This window comes from Lissotriton vulgaris, chromosome 7 (assembly GCF_964263255.1).
Source record: "Lissotriton vulgaris chromosome 7, aLisVul1.2, whole genome shotgun sequence".
Lineage (NCBI taxonomy): Eukaryota > Metazoa > Chordata > Amphibia > Caudata > Salamandridae > Lissotriton > Lissotriton vulgaris.
Window position 1 is genome coordinate 1,250,072,229 of NC_141695.1, and position 17,971 is coordinate 1,250,090,199.

Genomic DNA, 17,971 nt, shown 5'->3' on the forward strand with positions numbered 1-17,971 from the left:
TGAGAAATACACCACAGAGTATTAAAACATATCTACTAAGAGCAGTGTAAACTGTTTGCAAAACTTGTCCAAAGAGTGACTATTCACCTAAAATAGCCAAGGTCTGAAGGTGCTAAAGATCATACTACCTGCAGCCTTCAAACTGTGGTGAAAACGTTACAGAATGCCCATCTTCTGAAGAAAAATAAGCACATGTACATAGCTTAGTACCTGGTCAAAACAGTCTTCTATGTTAAGTAAAAATTGTCATGCTGAGGCGATTCTGTCTAATAACTCATGGCTGCTTGCAATACTTAGATTGTAGTATGTAGAATCTTTGCCCTGCTGTCCAAAAACTTGTGTGGAACATAATGAACACAAGTAGTCAACTTTCACCTGCACACAGAGTTATTTTTTAATATAAAGATTTATAACATGTTTAATACCTACACACACCTATGGTGCATTTTGTAAATACTTACACCGATTAGCTGGACACAAACTGTACAAAATTTGGTAGAAAAGTAATGTGGTTGTTACCCACCACTATGTAAACTATAAAACAAACTAACACTCATTGTATGATGTCATGAGTGATGTCATCAATTATTTCATTTGAGATGTCATCAGTGATGTCATAAATGATGTCTTAGAACATATCATGAGTGATGTAATATGTGAGGACATACGCAGTACATAGCGCGGGCACAAGTTACAGTTAGTTAGTGCTACCAACTATAACCAGTGAATTTCTTTGTTATTTTTAGTTCAAAACGTTAATGTTGTCACTGATTTATTCATCTTACTGTAGCTTTACTTTAACCTTTGTTTTTTTTAATGAATATATATATATGACAAAATTCTATTTTTTATATAACACTTCATACTGTACACTTGCTGTTCACCAACGCAGACTTTTGCCAGCTTGCATTCTTCCTCTTGTTATGTATGCATGTATTAAAAGAATAGACTACTATAAGTTTGCAGTGAACGGTGCAAGCACCATCACACGTCAAACCTAAAAAGACTTAAGCTTGTTGGAAGTCCTTATAGAGAATTATACTTTACTTGTGTTGCTTACCTCTTCCTAACTGTATCTCTTTTTCCCCAACAGCCATATGAGCTTTTTTGCCTCAAAACCCAGCCCAACAGCCATGATCTTAAACCTGTGGGAGGCCCGGCACTTCCCTAATGGGAACCTCAACCAGCTAGCGAATGCCGTAGCAGACATCGGCAAGCAGGAGCCTGTTCTCTTCATGGTGTCGGAAGCTGAGTGCTGAAGGCAGCTGCAGACTGCATACTGAGCCTTGTGCGTCATGTGGCCAATGAACATGGACATAAAGGGACCACGCAGGGACCACCAGTCCCTCACACCAGCTCTTCTTCTGAGAGATGTGAGCAAGCTTTTGTAGTAAATATGATGCAGTCCTTCTAGGTCCAGGTGAGCTTCAATCATGGGCTCAAAAGTACTAGAAGGGTCAGCATCATTGACCTTGATAGCACTTCAGCCTCCTCGACCTTCAGATACCAGGTACAGCAGAGAGCTAAAAACACTCTACGACCACGATTATGTGTCATGGTTCTAAAGTCGGAGTTTTCAGGTGAGGTTGGTGAGAAATAGAGGACTGTCAACTGCTACTTCTACAAACTTTTCTACAAGGTTTCAGGACTCAAAGGAACCTGGAAGGTGAAAGAGATGAGGGTGCAAATTGTAATGCACACTGTGGCGCCCACGGGCCACGGTGCACAGCTGGTATTCCCAAATCCAACGAGGAAAGATGCGTCAGACGAACATGAGGACACAACTCTTAGACGCTCCCGAGAGCTTTATTTCATGCCATAGACACCACGTCCCAACCCCAAAGGGGACACGTGTTGGGAATATGCCAAGACTCATTCGAAAAGGCCCTAGCGCTCCACTCCCCCTCCTCAGCACTCGGATATAGGCCTATTTTCTCTGTTTTAATGAGATCCCTATCCACCCCCTTCAATTGAAAACTGTATTTATTAAGCACTAATGCCCATTTCACGACCATTTCACTAAAGAAGGTGGTGGCTGCTGTGACCTCAAAGGCCGTGAGAAGGTTGGTATCTAACTTCCTGAAAGACTCCTAAGAGAATGAAAAGCAACAGCCCTTGGTTGAAAGACCCCACAACCAAACGTCTGGCAAAATTGCATCCCTGATATTCACCCCTTCCACTACCACCTTGAAGTATCTGCAAAGTTTCATACCCATCTTCTTCTCCATAGGTCAATGGAAACCACAGCCCAACTCTGACAAATTGCGCCACAAATGTGCCCGTTACTAAATATAGAGTTTTGTAGCAAATGAGTGACAAGGGATGAGGCTCTGTGCATTGTGGGAAATCCTCCAGTACAAATGTATATGTGTACAGAAGCCAGCCACTTAAGATGCATTTACATACAACCGCGGCCTTTTTAGGTAAGGGCGGTGAGGCTGGGTGGGGGGAGGGGGGTGGTTTGGCACGACAAGGGAAATGAATGATTAATGTAATGTTCCCTCATGGTCGTCTGCTGATTTCCCCCCCCCCTCCCCAAACCCCGCACTACCGCTCTTACCTGCACGGGTTGCGACTGTTTACATATGTTATCTATAGGTGTATGACTCGATATACCACTTAGCCCCTTACTTGCACCTACTTCACTTGCCATAAGGTTTTGATTCAAAGCCGGGTCAGGCGATTTTATGTGATGTAACTGTGCATGAAAACATAGCGTTTTTTTTTTTTAATAACAGAAAGGTGTAATTTATTTTTGACAATATTGCACCATCCTTGTTCCTGCGGTTAATTAACTCAGCCTTTTAATTTCCCTGAGAAAGTGACCTCCTGCCTCATTTATTTCACTTTCTCCCTAAAATCTTACGGTATTGACTCATTTCAGACTCCCACCCTCGCCTCTAGCACAGAGTGTTTGCATCCTAAAAATACCCCTAACACCATCTAAATTCATTTGTAAATCCATCTTCGCAAATCTGACTCCCCATCGTATCCGAGCAATAATTAGAATCATTAAATTACTTTCCATCTCTCACCACGTCCTATTTGTGAGGCCGGCAATCACTTAATTTAAATTCCCCGTCTATTAATGAAACCCATTTTACATTTGGCTACATGATTTTATTCATGAGTGACTACAATATTACTCAAATAACACATATCGAGAGGAAATGATACGCAATATAATATTTCTCCTGAATATGTTTACTTTTTGAGTGATCGGGGTGTCACACATCTATATTCATGTGTGAAATAGAAAACTGGTTTCACTAATACTTTGCTGTAATAAATGAATATGATTACTGCAGCTGTGTCCCCTGATACATTACAAAGATATAAATATATTTATGCCACATTTGGTGGAAATAAATGTGCCCCGACAATTGAGGCTTTTTGACGAAAGTGCTGTGATAAATATGGCTGCTGCGTGGTCTTCGCCATTTGGAGCAAACTAGTACCAATGCTGCCCCCTCCCCCTATGCACCCCCCCCCTACCAAATATCCACCTTATATAAATATCGCACAGTATTTTTTATCTGCATTCAATTTCTAAATCCAGCCAAATTCAATATCGCCTATTTCAAGACTGGGTTTATCTACTATTGTTCCCAGTTCTGGATTACCAAATAGGCAAAGTAGGCCCCGGCCTTTGGGCCACACTCCTTTTAGGGGCCCGCGACAATGGATCAAAATAATATTGATTTGATCATGAAAGAAAATCGCAATCAAGCTTTGTTGAATATTGTTTCCAAAAGATAGAAAAAAATTGAATCAACTCAAAGAAACGAAAACTTTACATAAGGGACACTCTAGAGAAAATACTATATTAATGCAATGTACCCATTAACAACTTGAAGTACATTAACCCGAAACATAAGATTCACATAACAGGTTGTCTCTTAAAAGCTCATCTTCTGGCAGCTGTCAGTTTGTAACTGGTGCACTGGGTATTAGGAGATAATTGTTGAGAGGGGCCAGCTATATCGACTGCCTAAAGGCCTACACGGGGTTTAATCCGGCACTGGTTGCTCCATTTCTATCATAGTTGGGGGAGGGCTGGATACTAGTTTGAGATGCAGGGTGAACTTTTTTCAAGAAGTTGGAATTTTGTTACTTTAAGTTTTGAAGACCATGTTTTGCAAAAGATGTTTTAGCTACTATGTTTCCACACGGAACATAGAATGCAAATGTTGTTTTACATAAACACAGGCTCCAAAATAGAGACTGGCTGTCTCAACCTTACCTGAACATTTCCCTACAAAAATGCTGTGGCCCTGTATTTCATTCCGAAATCCAGCAAAATGCAGTTCCCCCATGTGGGAAGAGAAATACAAGCCAACAGAGAGGCTGGAGCATTTAGTCCATGCCCTTGCCCGTCAAAGGCCTTAAGGGCTGTGGCTGGGCAGTACACCTCTGAGAGGGGCAAGCTCCCGGAGTAGCTGTAAGAGGGCTTGGTTTGTAACACGCTTCCATCTGACATCTGCTGTGAAGGGCAGTCCCTGCGTTCAATCCTAAACATAGGCAAGTTAGCATTCTATGTTTTTGAAGTTGGTAGGTTAAGTACGATTGTATTGGGTTATAGAAGCACCTGTTATCTACAGGGCATGGAAACAGGAAAACTGTCATATTAAAAGTATCTAAAATTATTTATTGCTATGAAGCAGACGATATCTGCATACGAAGAAACAACATACCTTAAGCAGTCCACAATATAATATGACACATATCTGCCTCGAAGACTAGTGTTCTAATCTCGTATTATGCTCCATGCCAGGTGTGAAATGGGCACACTTTTGCCCGAAAGTGTTCTTTGACTGCTGTCCAAAGAGCACTGCCGCGGGCCCATTATACCTTCAGCTACCAGTTTCCCTTCCAAACCAGATCAGAACCATTACTGTAACTCAAGTCAAAGAAAAATCAATAACCACTCCCAAGATTGTCTAAAAATATGTTTATTTACCTCAAATGTGTGCAAGATTAAGCATTGTACATAACGTTTGCCAGTAGCACTTTCGAGCTAATCAAGAACAGCAGTTAAAGGAACCTTGAGAGTTTCTGTCACCTCTCCAAACATATCAGTTGAATGGGAGGTGGCAGGATCACCTTTTTCCAGTCCACTGCACTGGCCCTTTACAATGTCCCTGCAGAATATGACTTACTATTTCATGCTGAGTCCTCCGCCATAAAATAATTACATAGCTCCAAAAATTGCAAACCTTTCTGACAATCATTGAGTCAAATGTTGGATGTTACAAGAAAATTAAGGCAGTGCAGTATCTTGAGGGTATTTCCTCTGAGAAATGTACACAAACCTGCTAATCTGTGCTTTTTTCATATCACAATAAATAAATGCAGTCTAAATAACTGCGAGTGAGGCAAGTATTGTAAGTAGTACTGGACAGGAGTGGCCCTCTTGAAGGAAAAAATAGTCAACACTTTGTGTAGCCTATTTTCTTATTTTTTCAAGTATATAAAAATGAATTTTCTGTGAGCGAGGGAGTCAAAATATCTTAGTGACTTTGGCATGTCAGCTTCAGGGGGTTTTATTATCCAAGAAATAGTGGCAAAAAGTGTAGTTCGGTGTTACCTTTTATTCCCTCACATTAATGTGTTTTACGTTTCAAACCTGCTATAATCCTCAGTTATCTATTTAAAATGGTGTTTCGCTAAGTGCATTGGTAGGTTGAATTGTTTCTCTAAAACATCTAGGAAGTGGCTAAGTAAGCTACAGTCTTCCTTTTTGTTACAGCCATGCAACTCCCCCCAAGAGAATGGGAAAGGGGCCCCAATACTCAGTTTAGAGACCCTTGCCTAGAGAATGAAAGCCAGGTCACCAATGTTGGAATGCCTCCCCGCATGCATTGTGCCCCCTTGGAGCCTGAGGAAAAATTCCCCACAGGGCCTTAGTGAACAAAGAAACAGCTACTTCTCTTGTGATGCTAGCAGGGCCAACGCTAGTGGGGAGCAGCCGGGGCTACTTTCCCAAGGCCCCGCTTTTTTTCAGGGTCCCACACAACCACTGCTAAAAATATGTATATAGCAGAAAAGCAGGCTTAGTCTTGCTAAGGCTGGTACCTTTAGCTGCCACCATGTATTGCGTTAAAACCAGAAAGGGTGCCCACATCTCATTTGTGACCTGAGCACCACAAAGGCTTCTCACAAACCTCAGTGCCAGAGGCCTACATAGAGACCAGCCCCCCAATGAGTAAACCTTTGAGGGTGGTAGAGAAAGATACAGTGGAGGCCATTTCTCCACCGTAAAGATAGTGACATGCCTTTTCATTACCAATACTATCACAAATATGTAGTGAAGGTAGTGTTTGCTCTCCAGGTCCTCACCTATCTGTCCATATCTTTATCAGCTAATCGGGTAGCCATGCCCAAGATAGGTGCGGAAGGATCAATGTCAGATTGTCAGGATATCCTCGTAAAATAAATGCATATGAAGTTAATATAAATGGGACTGATATGCATAATCAATTTTATAATGGAAATCTGGCATGAATTTAGCCCTCCTGGAACTCAGTAGGACACACCAGAGTCAGAAAGAATCATTCCTGGTGCAAGGTATGCTTAAATCAGGACCACTGAAATTATGTGGCAGAGAAAGACCACATTATGTGGCAGGATTGACTATATTACGTGGTATATTACGTGGCAAGAAAAGGCAAATTATGTGACATAATGTGGCATATTTAGTGCAAGTATTGCCTCATTATTTTGGAATGTTTACACATGTTAACACTATGCGGACCTACCATGTGGGCAAAGGTTTCACCTCATCAGTACTACTTTGACACTAAAATACAGAATTGAACAACAAAAGGTCAACCTTTGGAAAGGGCCTTTCACTGAGCAGAAACACATGTTGCTGCGCATTTAGTAACTTTGATCTGCTTGAGCAAGAAACACAATACTTTAGTTGAAATCTACAGATTATACAGCAGATGGCTGATTAAGTAGCATTTGCATAAATCTGTGATTATGCTGAAAACGCCACAACCTCAAAATCGCATAGTTCCACTGGGCCTAGCTTTAGTGCATGCAACCCTTCCTCATGAATACTACAACCTTGACCTACCCACTTTTTTAATTAAAGAATCAGGGAGAAAATTGGGACAATGGAGAGGATTCCAAATGGCAGATGGGGAGAGCCTTTGATCTTAAAGGAAAAAATGTCTTGCATGTCTGTCCTCCTTCACATCATTACTTGGTGGCACTAACCGCAGTTAAGATACTACTGCAGAGCCTTGTAATGAGTGGGGACAGCCATATTATCCATTTTGCCGACAACCACTGCCTTTGCCTCACTGCATTATAATTTTTAATCAGGGAGAGAGGCTATTGGCTCACTAAACGACCAGCAGTATAAAGGAGTAGGGTGGAAATGACCATCCAGATTTTTAATAAAGACAATGTCATCATGTATATAATGGAGCTAAGCAGCCTTACCATCTGCATATTTAATGTCGCAATCGTAACATGCTTATAATAATATTAATAGCATATTTCATGTAAGCATTCTGTAATGCTTATACTGGAAGTGGCCAGTCATATTGATATTGATTAAACTTCTAAAGTGCTCGAAGGCCAACGGCGTCTTGGCACTAATATCAAAGCACTGTCTAATGAGTAGTTCTGGAGAAAGGTATACAAAGTAAACATATCATAATGGGCTAGAAAATGACCATGTTTAAAGCTCCTTCCAAAATCTAAGCAGATTAGGCTGGCTTCGCAGATGCACCTAGAGATTGCTCCACAGTTGAGCTGTGATAAAGTGGAAACGTCTGTTTATTCCTTATGATACGCGTAATTGAGGTGGAGAGTCACAGCAATCGTATAATCCATGCGGGAGGGCTTATGACGAACAGAGCACCATCCCTGTCACTGGGGGAGTTTTCTTGGGGACTTGAGCCCAGGGGCACTTTAGTCGCAGCACATATCAGTCGTTGGATACCAGAGGGCCGCCCCTGAGGGAGGTCTGTAAAGAAACAGTTATGCTGAGCCTAGGTGTTGAGGCGGCACAGCCTTGCACCACAGAGTGTTGCAACAGAGGTATATAAATAAGTGATGGTCCCACAGACACATATCCGGACAGAGCCAGCACTAGTCCACCTGTATATGCAATGGCCGGCCCTCGGCACATTATCCTTCTGTGTTGACGTGTTTTATGTTTTTTTGTCGAGGGAAAGATCAAATTATTTTAAAAAAATGAAATAAACTGAAGTGTTGTGTAAAGAGTTTTTTTTTGTATTCAAGTGCATTCAATTCATACAACTTGGCCTTATGTACATATATATATATATATATATTTATGTGTGTGTGTATATAGTCAGAAAACCGTGCGGAGGGGGAGCGGTCCTCGCAGCTGACAACGCTGTAAATAAATTCTCTCTATATATATATATATAGATTGGAAAAATTGTGTCTTTTATTTTGTTAATGTCTTTTTGGCGCAATGTGAGGTTACCCACTCTCAACCTCCCCCCTATCTTAACCTCAATATTTATGACAGTTGTTCTCTTAAGACAACTATAGTAGAGGGAAGCCACTGAAAGGGTTAATATGTGTTTTCTGACACCTTTGGTCTGCTGTGCACCTCAGTCTAGGTCCATTCAGTAACATTCACCCTCTTAGTTTGAGATCCACCACTGTTATTCTTTTTGTTGTTTCCATCCTGTGTTGGCCCCTCTACATATTTTTCACAATGTAAGTTTCACACCTGTCATATGATTGCACTTTTCTCGTTTTAACCCAAATTTGATTGTATTTCCTTAAACTATAGTTTTGAGGAAATTAAAAGGGAGGCATGCTAAATTCTACCTCTTCTCCAGAGATTGACCAATTCTGCCTTAATCCCACTACCTCAGTCCCCCTCCAACCACTCCGCCCCCTAAAATGTCTTCCTTGTTAGTGGCTCTGTGTTTTCAGAGGCTGAATGTTTCACACCACCTCTAAGGCATTTTTCTCTCCCAAGGGAATCGAACTTAGCTGAGGGGTACAGAACACAGATCTAAAGGCAAAGGGCTGATGTGAAGCAGCTTTCAGAAAGGTCATAGTACATTATGTTTCTGAGAAATGCTATACAGTTAAAAAAAAAGACCTGAGGCATTTTCAAGATGTGCTTCTGCCTGTAATACTTTCTTGGAACATAATTCAAAGGTGAGCAGCATTCAAAGAGTAAAAATACAAATAATGCACCTTTAGTGTGTTTTCTGACAATTGTGTTTTTTTCTTATTGCACCAACTTCTGTTTGACTGTAGTACACAGGTGTGGTCCCAATTGGAAAGGGGACCTGAAGTAAGTACCGGGATAAGAGGAGGTATAACAACAGTGAGTAGGATATGTGTTCCTGTACAGAGCGGAATAGCAGGCTGCACAGAGGCTACGACACACAGGCTGGACATAGGTCACGTCACTCAGGGGTCATTGCACACATACACCTACTCCACACATTCTTTCCAGAGGTCGCTGCAAGCAGACCCCAGTTATCACCGCCTAGAGGTTGGTCAGAAGTCACTACAAATGGGCCACCCATAGGTCTCAGCAGACAGATTACATAGGGTGGCTATACACAGTGCCGCTTAATGCATGGACACGCTAGGCAGGTGCACGGGGTCCCCACAAGCATAGAGGCACTATGCAGACCAGAGTTTAATGCACATTTTCCGTTAAACATTTTTATTCCTGTGAGTGGTTGTGTAGGCATCGCCTAGTGCACTGTTTTGCCCGGAGGCCTATAATGCTGTTAAGACGGCCCTAGCTATACAGATCCCGCCTGAGAGTCAGAACCTGCGTCTTGGTTAACACCAGGTAGATGATGGACTGGACACACCGTATCTAAGGCCAGTGCTTGCACCACTGAACTCATCCCCCATAGGACCACAGCTTGCCCGACTGCACAAAACCTCTCTTATGCCACTGTTTGTGTGACTGCACTGACTCTGTACAGGGCTATTGTTCTGTTCTTTGTCTCCCTTTTATCTAAGACGTCACTGCTAAGGCCACAGAGCACACCCTGGTTTACAGTATGGATCACTGTACAGATGTGCACAGCACATTGCTCCAAAACTGCACAATGCTGCAGAGAACTGCTGATACACACAGATGTAGAGATACATAGAGCTACACAAATGTTGAACTCAGCTGCACCAAGCTTCAAAGGTTGGTATACTTGCTCAGAGCCTACAACTACATGCAGCACAATGTTCTTCAGACAGTCAAATAAATATACATGTAATATTTATATAGGGTTACAACCACGCTCCATGGAGTCTGTCCGAACTTGGCACTACGTTAAGCTGTAGTTGGAGCCTTGAGGTGTTGCCACCTCTACAACTCCACCAAGACCTGCACTGTATGCCCTGTGTTGCTTCAATCATCTGGTTACACAATGTGTGTCTTATTAGAATACTGCAAGATTAATTCAAGATAATGGAGCAACAGAGGCCCGATACTGGCTGGTATGGCTGCTGCTCCAACGTTCCAATGTTTTTCTTCCTGTTTCTCACTTTTAACTGAAAACATTCCACTTTCAGCAGGTCGAATGTTCTAATAGCATTACAGCCCCTCTGCCTTGGGCCATACCAGTGATTAAAAGCCCTCTCGCCCATTCTAGGGCCTCAACTGTGGTTTGAGCCTATAACTGAGGTAGAAGGCCTTAACAACTTGAATAGCCCTTTGCAGCAGGTTCTACTGCATTAAAATAGCATTGTTGTTTTACCCACAGCAGGCTATATTCACAAAATACACTTTATAAGTTCCCACAACATATCATATTTAACCATTTAGAAAATTTAAACAAATCTTTGTTCCTTATGCATATACAGTTAAAACATCAGTTGACCTCGAAGAGATCCACGCCTCTCTTTTAAAAAAAAATAAAAAAGCGAGAAATCAAAGTGCTCCAAATATATAAACGATTCCAAAAAGTTCAGATCGAGAGTTGAGTTCCAGGACTGGTAAGTGCTGGGTGTTGCAACATCACTCTTTTCTGGGCTTCCATATTTCAGAGTGAGTGGGCCAAGGTGAGTACCAGTCTGGACTCAGTGGACACTGAACAGCATTATATGGACTCAGGCCTGGCCCTCTTGCAACATGCGGCAGGCCACGGCGGTGATCAGAGCTGCTCCTTTACCGGACCCATCTTCGGACTGCATGAAGGTGACATCGCAGCAGGGGGCCAGAGTCCTCACCGTGTCCTCAACAACCTGGGAGAAGCTGCAACATGAGAAGAGATGGTCAGTGGCTTGCGTGGCTATGCTGCTCTTTGAGTGGGAGTCTGAGATTAAAGGGAAAGCAAAGATTGCTTCAGCGGGCAGAGAAAGAAAAAGCATTCTTTCTAGGTGATAGCAAGATGTAGGTATGGAGTGACTACACAAACATAATAAGGTCAATGAGTGAATCAAAAATATAGAAAGGAGTGGTCTGATCACCTGAATTCAGACTTGGATTTGAGTAATGATAGGGAAAAGAAGGCAGGTCTAAAAGAATACAGTTGATAGAAATGCAAAAAGAACACTAATTGTATTGTTTTTCTGCAGGTTGGAGACTGCAGCCATACCTATAAATACAGTGGAAATTACCACAGCATTAAATAAAGCAACCAAAACTCAAAAGCCAATACTAGTGCTTGTCTGTTATTGTAATTTGTGGTAATTGTGCCTGAAAAGAGTAACGCGAAATTACTGAAATTACTCTGATGTGCCTGAAAAGAGTAACGCGAAATTACTGAAATTACTCTGATTACTCCAGCATAATTAAAATGTCACCAAGGTCTAGTTTAGACCATCATTTTCTCGGTAGACTCTAGCACCAAGCACTCCAGTAAGTTTTGGACGCTGGCCGGCTTCAGTGCATAAGCCTCACAACTTCACTGACTGAGTGGAGGAACAAATGCTTACTCTTGGTCCTGTCCTCTCAAAGGCAACTACAGTACAGTGAACGCATCCGCGCCATACTTTATAGTTCCGCCATGGGCTTGGATACAGCGAGTCTCAATAACGTCAAACTAGCTTGTGCACAAAAAATCTACTTGAATCAGATCATGTAATCTAGAGGAGAATACATGTGTCCAGAAGTACACAGATCTTGATAAATAGAGTACACATTCAGAAGGGTATCTCAGAGTGCTACTTCAACACACAAATGTACAGTGGGCTGGCATACTGGGATATTATTTGATACAAAGTCTGTCGCTGCAGGAGAGCTCTACTTGATGATAGTAAGTAATAACTTTATTCGGTTAAAATAGCCATATAAGTGCATAAAAAAGGTCACAACGGAAAAGAAATTGCAAAATCAAATAAAACCTTAAAACCAAGCATTGCTCAATGAAGAGAGCTTTTAACATCAGGAATTGGCAACACCATCAAAGGGGCCGATTACGATGGCGGGCGGACAAAGTCCGCCAGCCATCGCAGCTGCTAAAAGGACCGCCCGCAATAGTTGCGGCAGTCCCACCACAACAATTAGGATGCGCCCGCCAGTGTGGCGGGTGCATCCTGTATATTTGACATTGTGGCGGGCGGTGCTGCAAGCAGCACCCACCGCAATGCCAAATATACATGTTGTGCTTTTACATGCACAACGTGACAGGCACCATGCGGTGCCTGCCACATTGTACATGTAAAAGCAGGGGTTACCCCCACCCTCCCAACACACTGGGGGCCCGCAACGGGACCCCCACAGCAGGAACCGCCAGCCTTTCCATGGCGACAATGCCGCCATGGAAAGGCTTATCACGGCCTGCATTGTAATATGGATGGTGGTGTCTCCCAGACAAGAGCACTATATTAAGCCCTCCCCTGCTGATGACGGAACCGCTCCATCATCAGCTGCGGTGGCGCTGTGCTGATGACGGAGTGGGAGGTAAATCAGGCTGCAGAAGACCAATGCAATAATAGGTGACATGGCAGCCGTAAAGGCAAAACAGATTTAGGAAGGAGTTGTGGCGGGTGCGATAGATAAAGAAAAGTAGGCGATTTTGATGAGACGTGGGATGGCTATCAGGCATCATAATATGAAACAGTACTCGATGCCAGCGAGGCGACTGGTGCAGCGGGCTTTAGGTGAGGACTTCAAAAGAGAACATTGGGCTGTTGTCTGTCAAGTGGGGGATCAGAGAAACCAGGTTGGATGATTTCTCCAGGTGAGATCATCAAGGTCGGATTGGGATCACAATTCGGCCTGGGCACTCCCAAAAAAGTGGCCCACATTCCTTTATCACACCCATTCACGAAACAGCATTTGACTAGTCTCAACTGGCTCATTTTAGAAAAATGTACAATAAATTATGTATTTTAAAGCTCATAGAGCAGAAACATAGGTGAAAACTAGAAGCACCATGTTTTGGCTGGGCGAGCTAAGTGAAATAAAGAGGCCCAAAGGCCACAACTCCTGATATGGCTATGTTTGCCACCTGCCTGTTTTTTTTAACCAGCATTACCAGTATTTTAATGCCCTTGCCAGTACGATAATGAACAAAATCTCCTTAAGCTGGTATTTTCTCCCTCAATGGATATGTACTTTAAATGTTTAAACCGTAAACGTACGGTGAAAGCAGTTTAAAATGTGATCTGAAGCTTCTTTAATGATCCACGACTGATAGTTAAAACTAAACAAAGGAAGAAAATCCATGTTAAGAAGGAATACATACTTTTTTATTATTAAATAGAGAATCCTCTCTTATTATTAAGTTCCAGCCTTCGCAGATTCTTAAAAAATGAGCAAACAGGGTTATGTTCTTTTATTGTAGTTTTAAATAGCATACACTCGGCCAAAGGGCGCAATTATATGAGCACCGCTTACATTACAGAAGATTAAATTCATTTTTATTTTAGGCCTTTGCGCAAATAAGTAATTTGCCCAGATTCACAGGATGTTGCGGTGAGGCTGGGACTCGAACCTATTTCCATAGTTCCACATTCGGCAGCTCTGACTCTAACATTACATTATCTCAATTTTCCGCTCTGAAAAAGGTGCTCCATGGCGAGGTTTATGCAAACATCCACCCCCCCCCCCCCCCCCCCCCCACCAAGGCCTGAAAGACACTGTAGCCAAGTTGGCAACAACAGGCCCTCAGCAGGGCCATTCACTTACTCTCCCCAGCCCAGGCAACTGTGGCCTCAGGGGAGGGGTGAACAAAAGCAGGGGAGCCGAGGTGATGATGGCCCACAGCAGGGGGGTGGGACGTTGCTTCTGGGCATCTGTGCCGTGCCCAAGGGAGCCCAGATAAAGTCTGAAGCGGACAGAACAATATTGGCCTAGCGAGGCTGCTGAAAGCAACGCCCTCCGAGCCTCCATGCTCATGATGCTGCCCCCCACCCCTTACAGTGGCCTGTAGGGGAAGACAATAAGGCTCTGTGGGCCGTTTGACAAAAAACGGCCCACTGGTGACCCTTAGGCGCCGGCCCTTCGGCCAATGCCCGACTGCCCGCGTTACCAGTCCGATGCTGGAGATCATGTAAAGTGAGAAAGGGAGAGGACCAAGGTCAGACCCCTGGAGAGTATTTGCAGAGGTCACTAGGTGAAGGACACATAGTTTGGACAATGAAAGTAGGAGGGGACAGTGCTGCTTATAACAAACTTGACATAGTTGAGGAACCTATGCTACTGTCCATAAGTGGTCAAAAAATATTGATGGGGTGGATGATTGATGTAGGGACAAATATTCACAGTTGTTTGTACCCTTTTGACCGTGTTTTTTTTCTTAATTTTCTCCTGTATGTTTGCTTAGATCATTTTTTCCAGGTCCCAGTGACCCCACATCCAACGGCCTAGAGAGACAGTAACTCAGTGAGCCCCAGTAGAGCCTTAGGTAAATAGGTCTTGAGGGCACGCCCGCTGCCAACTGGCTGGTGGCAGGGTAGTTATTGTTCTTTGGGGTATAACAATAGGTCTGTCAGAAGCTGTTGAGGGCCCGATCGCTAACATCATGCCGGCCCATCTTGGGTGCATGAGTACCTTGTTCAAAAGGTAAACACAATCCTTGGATAGATTTTGAGGCAGAATCAGTCTATGGGCCCAGCTATTGGAAGCTGATGTTACAAGCCACATCTTGAAAATATCACAAAAGCAGACTAGCTCTCTTTTTCTGAAGTATAAACACATTTATCAGTGACAATGTGGGGCCCTACAAAGAGTGGGGCCTTTTACAAACAATCTGGCTGCTGGTGCCTGATAACCATCACCAGCCCTTTGACTGGACGTGGGTTCTTGCCACTCCAGTAGCCAAAACACTCACTGTGCTTGACAAGCAAGACCTGTAGAGCTTCCTGTGTGGTGAGTTGGGGGGCCCGGCCTGGAGATCTGTCTGTCCCTTGCTGCTTGCCGTTCCAGCTACCTGCCCTCGAGCGCTGCCTGAGAAGAGGTCGCAGCGCTATCCATGGTCCTGAAATCTAGTACTTTTAACAAGGGCTTGCTAATTTTTACAAGGGTTTTTTTTTCTGACAGACACCGCACAACGGGGACCCAAACTGGCATGCGAGGACCGATACAAACCCCTAACCATAACATTATTCCTTCCTTCTATCATTAACTGTTCTACCCAGAGATTTGAGATTATCGATAATTTTGCTACTTTCTTATTTTTATTACAGTTCTGCAAATGACACAGTGTTTATTAAAGTGTTTTCTTCTTTTTCAGTAATAATCAAGGCAATTGGAATTATGAGACAGGAGAGGGCCAAAATATGCTGCACGATTGAGTACATTATGCAGCAAGAAAACGCGAATTATGCGGCATTATGTGGCATATTTTGTAATAGTATTACTGCATTATTTCGGCATTTTTAAACTTCTGAACACTGACTGGGCATTAGCTGCTCTTTTTGGTACCAGTTTAACACCCAACTATAGCAATAAGCTAGATAAAGGTGACTAGTCAATGTTTGCAATGTGCCTTCTATTGTGCGGCAACATTTGTTACAGTGTTTTTAGTAACTTTTGAACCGTTTGAGCTAGAAACTTTTTTTTTTGTTAAAACTTGCATATTATGCAGCAGGTGATGGATTATGTGACAAATGAAGCAAATATATAACTATACAAAAATCGCCCTGGCCGCATAATTCCATTGTCCCTGGTATTAATCCTGAATGAACATTCACATTTTTCGCTATTGTGTGAGTAATTATTGTGATGTGTTGTATCCGACTCAAGTTTCCCACTACCTCCAATGACCTTGGCCTTCAGTGCTTGACCAGGCTAACCCAGAGAGTCAACGGGGCTGGGCAGGCCAACCTCCCCCCGCCCCACACCCAGACACAGTGTCTACTGTCCTGGTATGGAGCAAACACACTCACTCCCAGCTTTCATGATGCTTGCTGGTGCCCACAGCTCCAGAAATACTGGTGGACATTGTGTGTGGCGTTGGACTGGTACATATTGATCAGTGCTGCTTCAGAGGGGTACACCTGGAGGAGCCCCCACCGCCACTGCTAAAGCAGACTGCGGGTGGTGACACATCAGGTAAGCATGCAGGGAGCACTTTAGTATAGTAGAAAGGAAGAGGATGGAGACAGGCAAGGGGTAGCTATCAAAAGTGCAGCAGATGCAGTAGTGCCAAGTGTCCTCTTAGTCCCAATTATGACTGTATTCCAGCACTTAAGCAAGGAATAAGTGGAGTCCATATTGCTTGCTTGCATTGAGGCCCCTTGCATCCTTGCTAAGACACTGAAGGAAGGACGGACAATAGAAGGGGTTGAAACGTCAGCATTGGGGATGGTTGTAGCGCTCAAAGCCGAGTGGTATGTCCCGTTGAATAGCAAGTGTTTGAGACATGAGGGAAGGAGATGTGGTCAGATGTGCGCAGTAGCCTCAACAAGGTGTTTGGAGGGAAAAGTGGAAGAGCAAGGTGCAGAACAGGCATGATAAACGAGTTGTGAGGGTAAGATTCACTGCTGGGATGGAAGGGCATATGCCTCTTTAGTTCTCTTTCCGATTGGGTCGAGGACGGCAACATTCTGCCGTTCGAACAGACCGGTTTCAGAAGGAAGCATGGTACGCTAGATAACCTCACTGCCCTTCAGGTGATTACAGATAAATATGTCCAGGTGAGAGGAGGAGTGGTATATGCCGCCTTTATTGATTTCTCCACAGCGTTCGATAAAGTAGATTGTGGAACGCTGTGGAGAAAACTGGTGACGCTTGGCGTCCCTACCCCCCTGTTGGAACTGGTTAGGGCTCTGCATACCGAGACTTGGTGCAGGGTCTTAATGGGGGGCGAAAGGGGGCTTTCGGCCAAAATACCATCTCGGAATGGCCTTAAACAAGGCTGCTTATTGGCTCCCCTTTTGTTCTCCTTATATACGGCTGACCTCCCTGCTGCCGTGTCTGCCAGTGAGGGGATTGCCCCGATGATAGGAGGGACTCCAATATCCTGCCTGATGTATGCCGATGATGTTCTTATTCTTGACTTGACTCCAGTCGGTCTTGCAAATCGGCTACAGGCTCTCCAGGCCTTTGCTGGTGAGCATTACATGAAGATTAATATTACTAAAAGTAAAGTGATGTGTATAGCTGGTAAGAAGAAGTGCCGCTCTACAAATTACGGTTGGGCTATTGGGGGGCATAGATTGGAGGTCGTAACCTCCTATACTTTTTTGGGAAAAATATTTTCGGCCAATATGAGTGAGAAACTCCATATAGAGCACTGCTCTTGCAAAGCTCTCGCCCATGGCAATGGGTTAAAGTCCCTATACCAGGCAACGGGGAAAAGGCATTTTTCTAGTCTTCTAGAAGTTTTTAGAGCAAAAATCCCCGCAACTATCTTGTATGGTATTGAATTAATAGAGGTGAAAAACTGGGACTTTTGCCATAAGATTGAGGGGAAACTCTTAAGATCCCTCTCAACTCTAAACAATGATTGCCCACTAGCCGCTTGTAGGCTTGACTTTGGACTCAGGAGCTCCTGGGTTCAGGGTCTATGTGCCCTAATAAGATGGGTGGCTAGTTTGGCTAGAGCGGGAGATG

General features: G+C 43.5%; 2 protein-coding genes across 2 annotated transcripts in view; one reads left to right on the plus strand and one right to left on the minus strand.

Moving 5' to 3' along the window:
• The window catches only part of UNC5A (unc-5 netrin receptor A), a 909,459-nt gene extending 901,054 nt beyond the window's left edge, over positions 1-8,405 (plus strand). The window contains exon 16 of the mRNA XM_086931766.1: positions 1,094-8,405. Coding sequence (XP_086787892.1) covers positions 1,094-1,259 — 166 coding nt within the window. The 3' untranslated portion in view covers positions 1,260-8,405. The remainder of the gene's footprint in view (positions 1-1,093) is intronic.
• The window catches only part of HK3 (hexokinase 3), a 330,397-nt gene continuing 317,362 nt past the window's right edge, over positions 4,937-17,971 (minus strand). Inside the window, exon 19 of the mRNA XM_086931767.1 lies at positions 4,937-11,221. Within this exon, the coding sequence (XP_086787893.1) occupies positions 11,077-11,221 (145 nt within the window). The 3' untranslated portion in view covers positions 4,937-11,076. The remainder of the gene's footprint in view (positions 11,222-17,971) is intronic.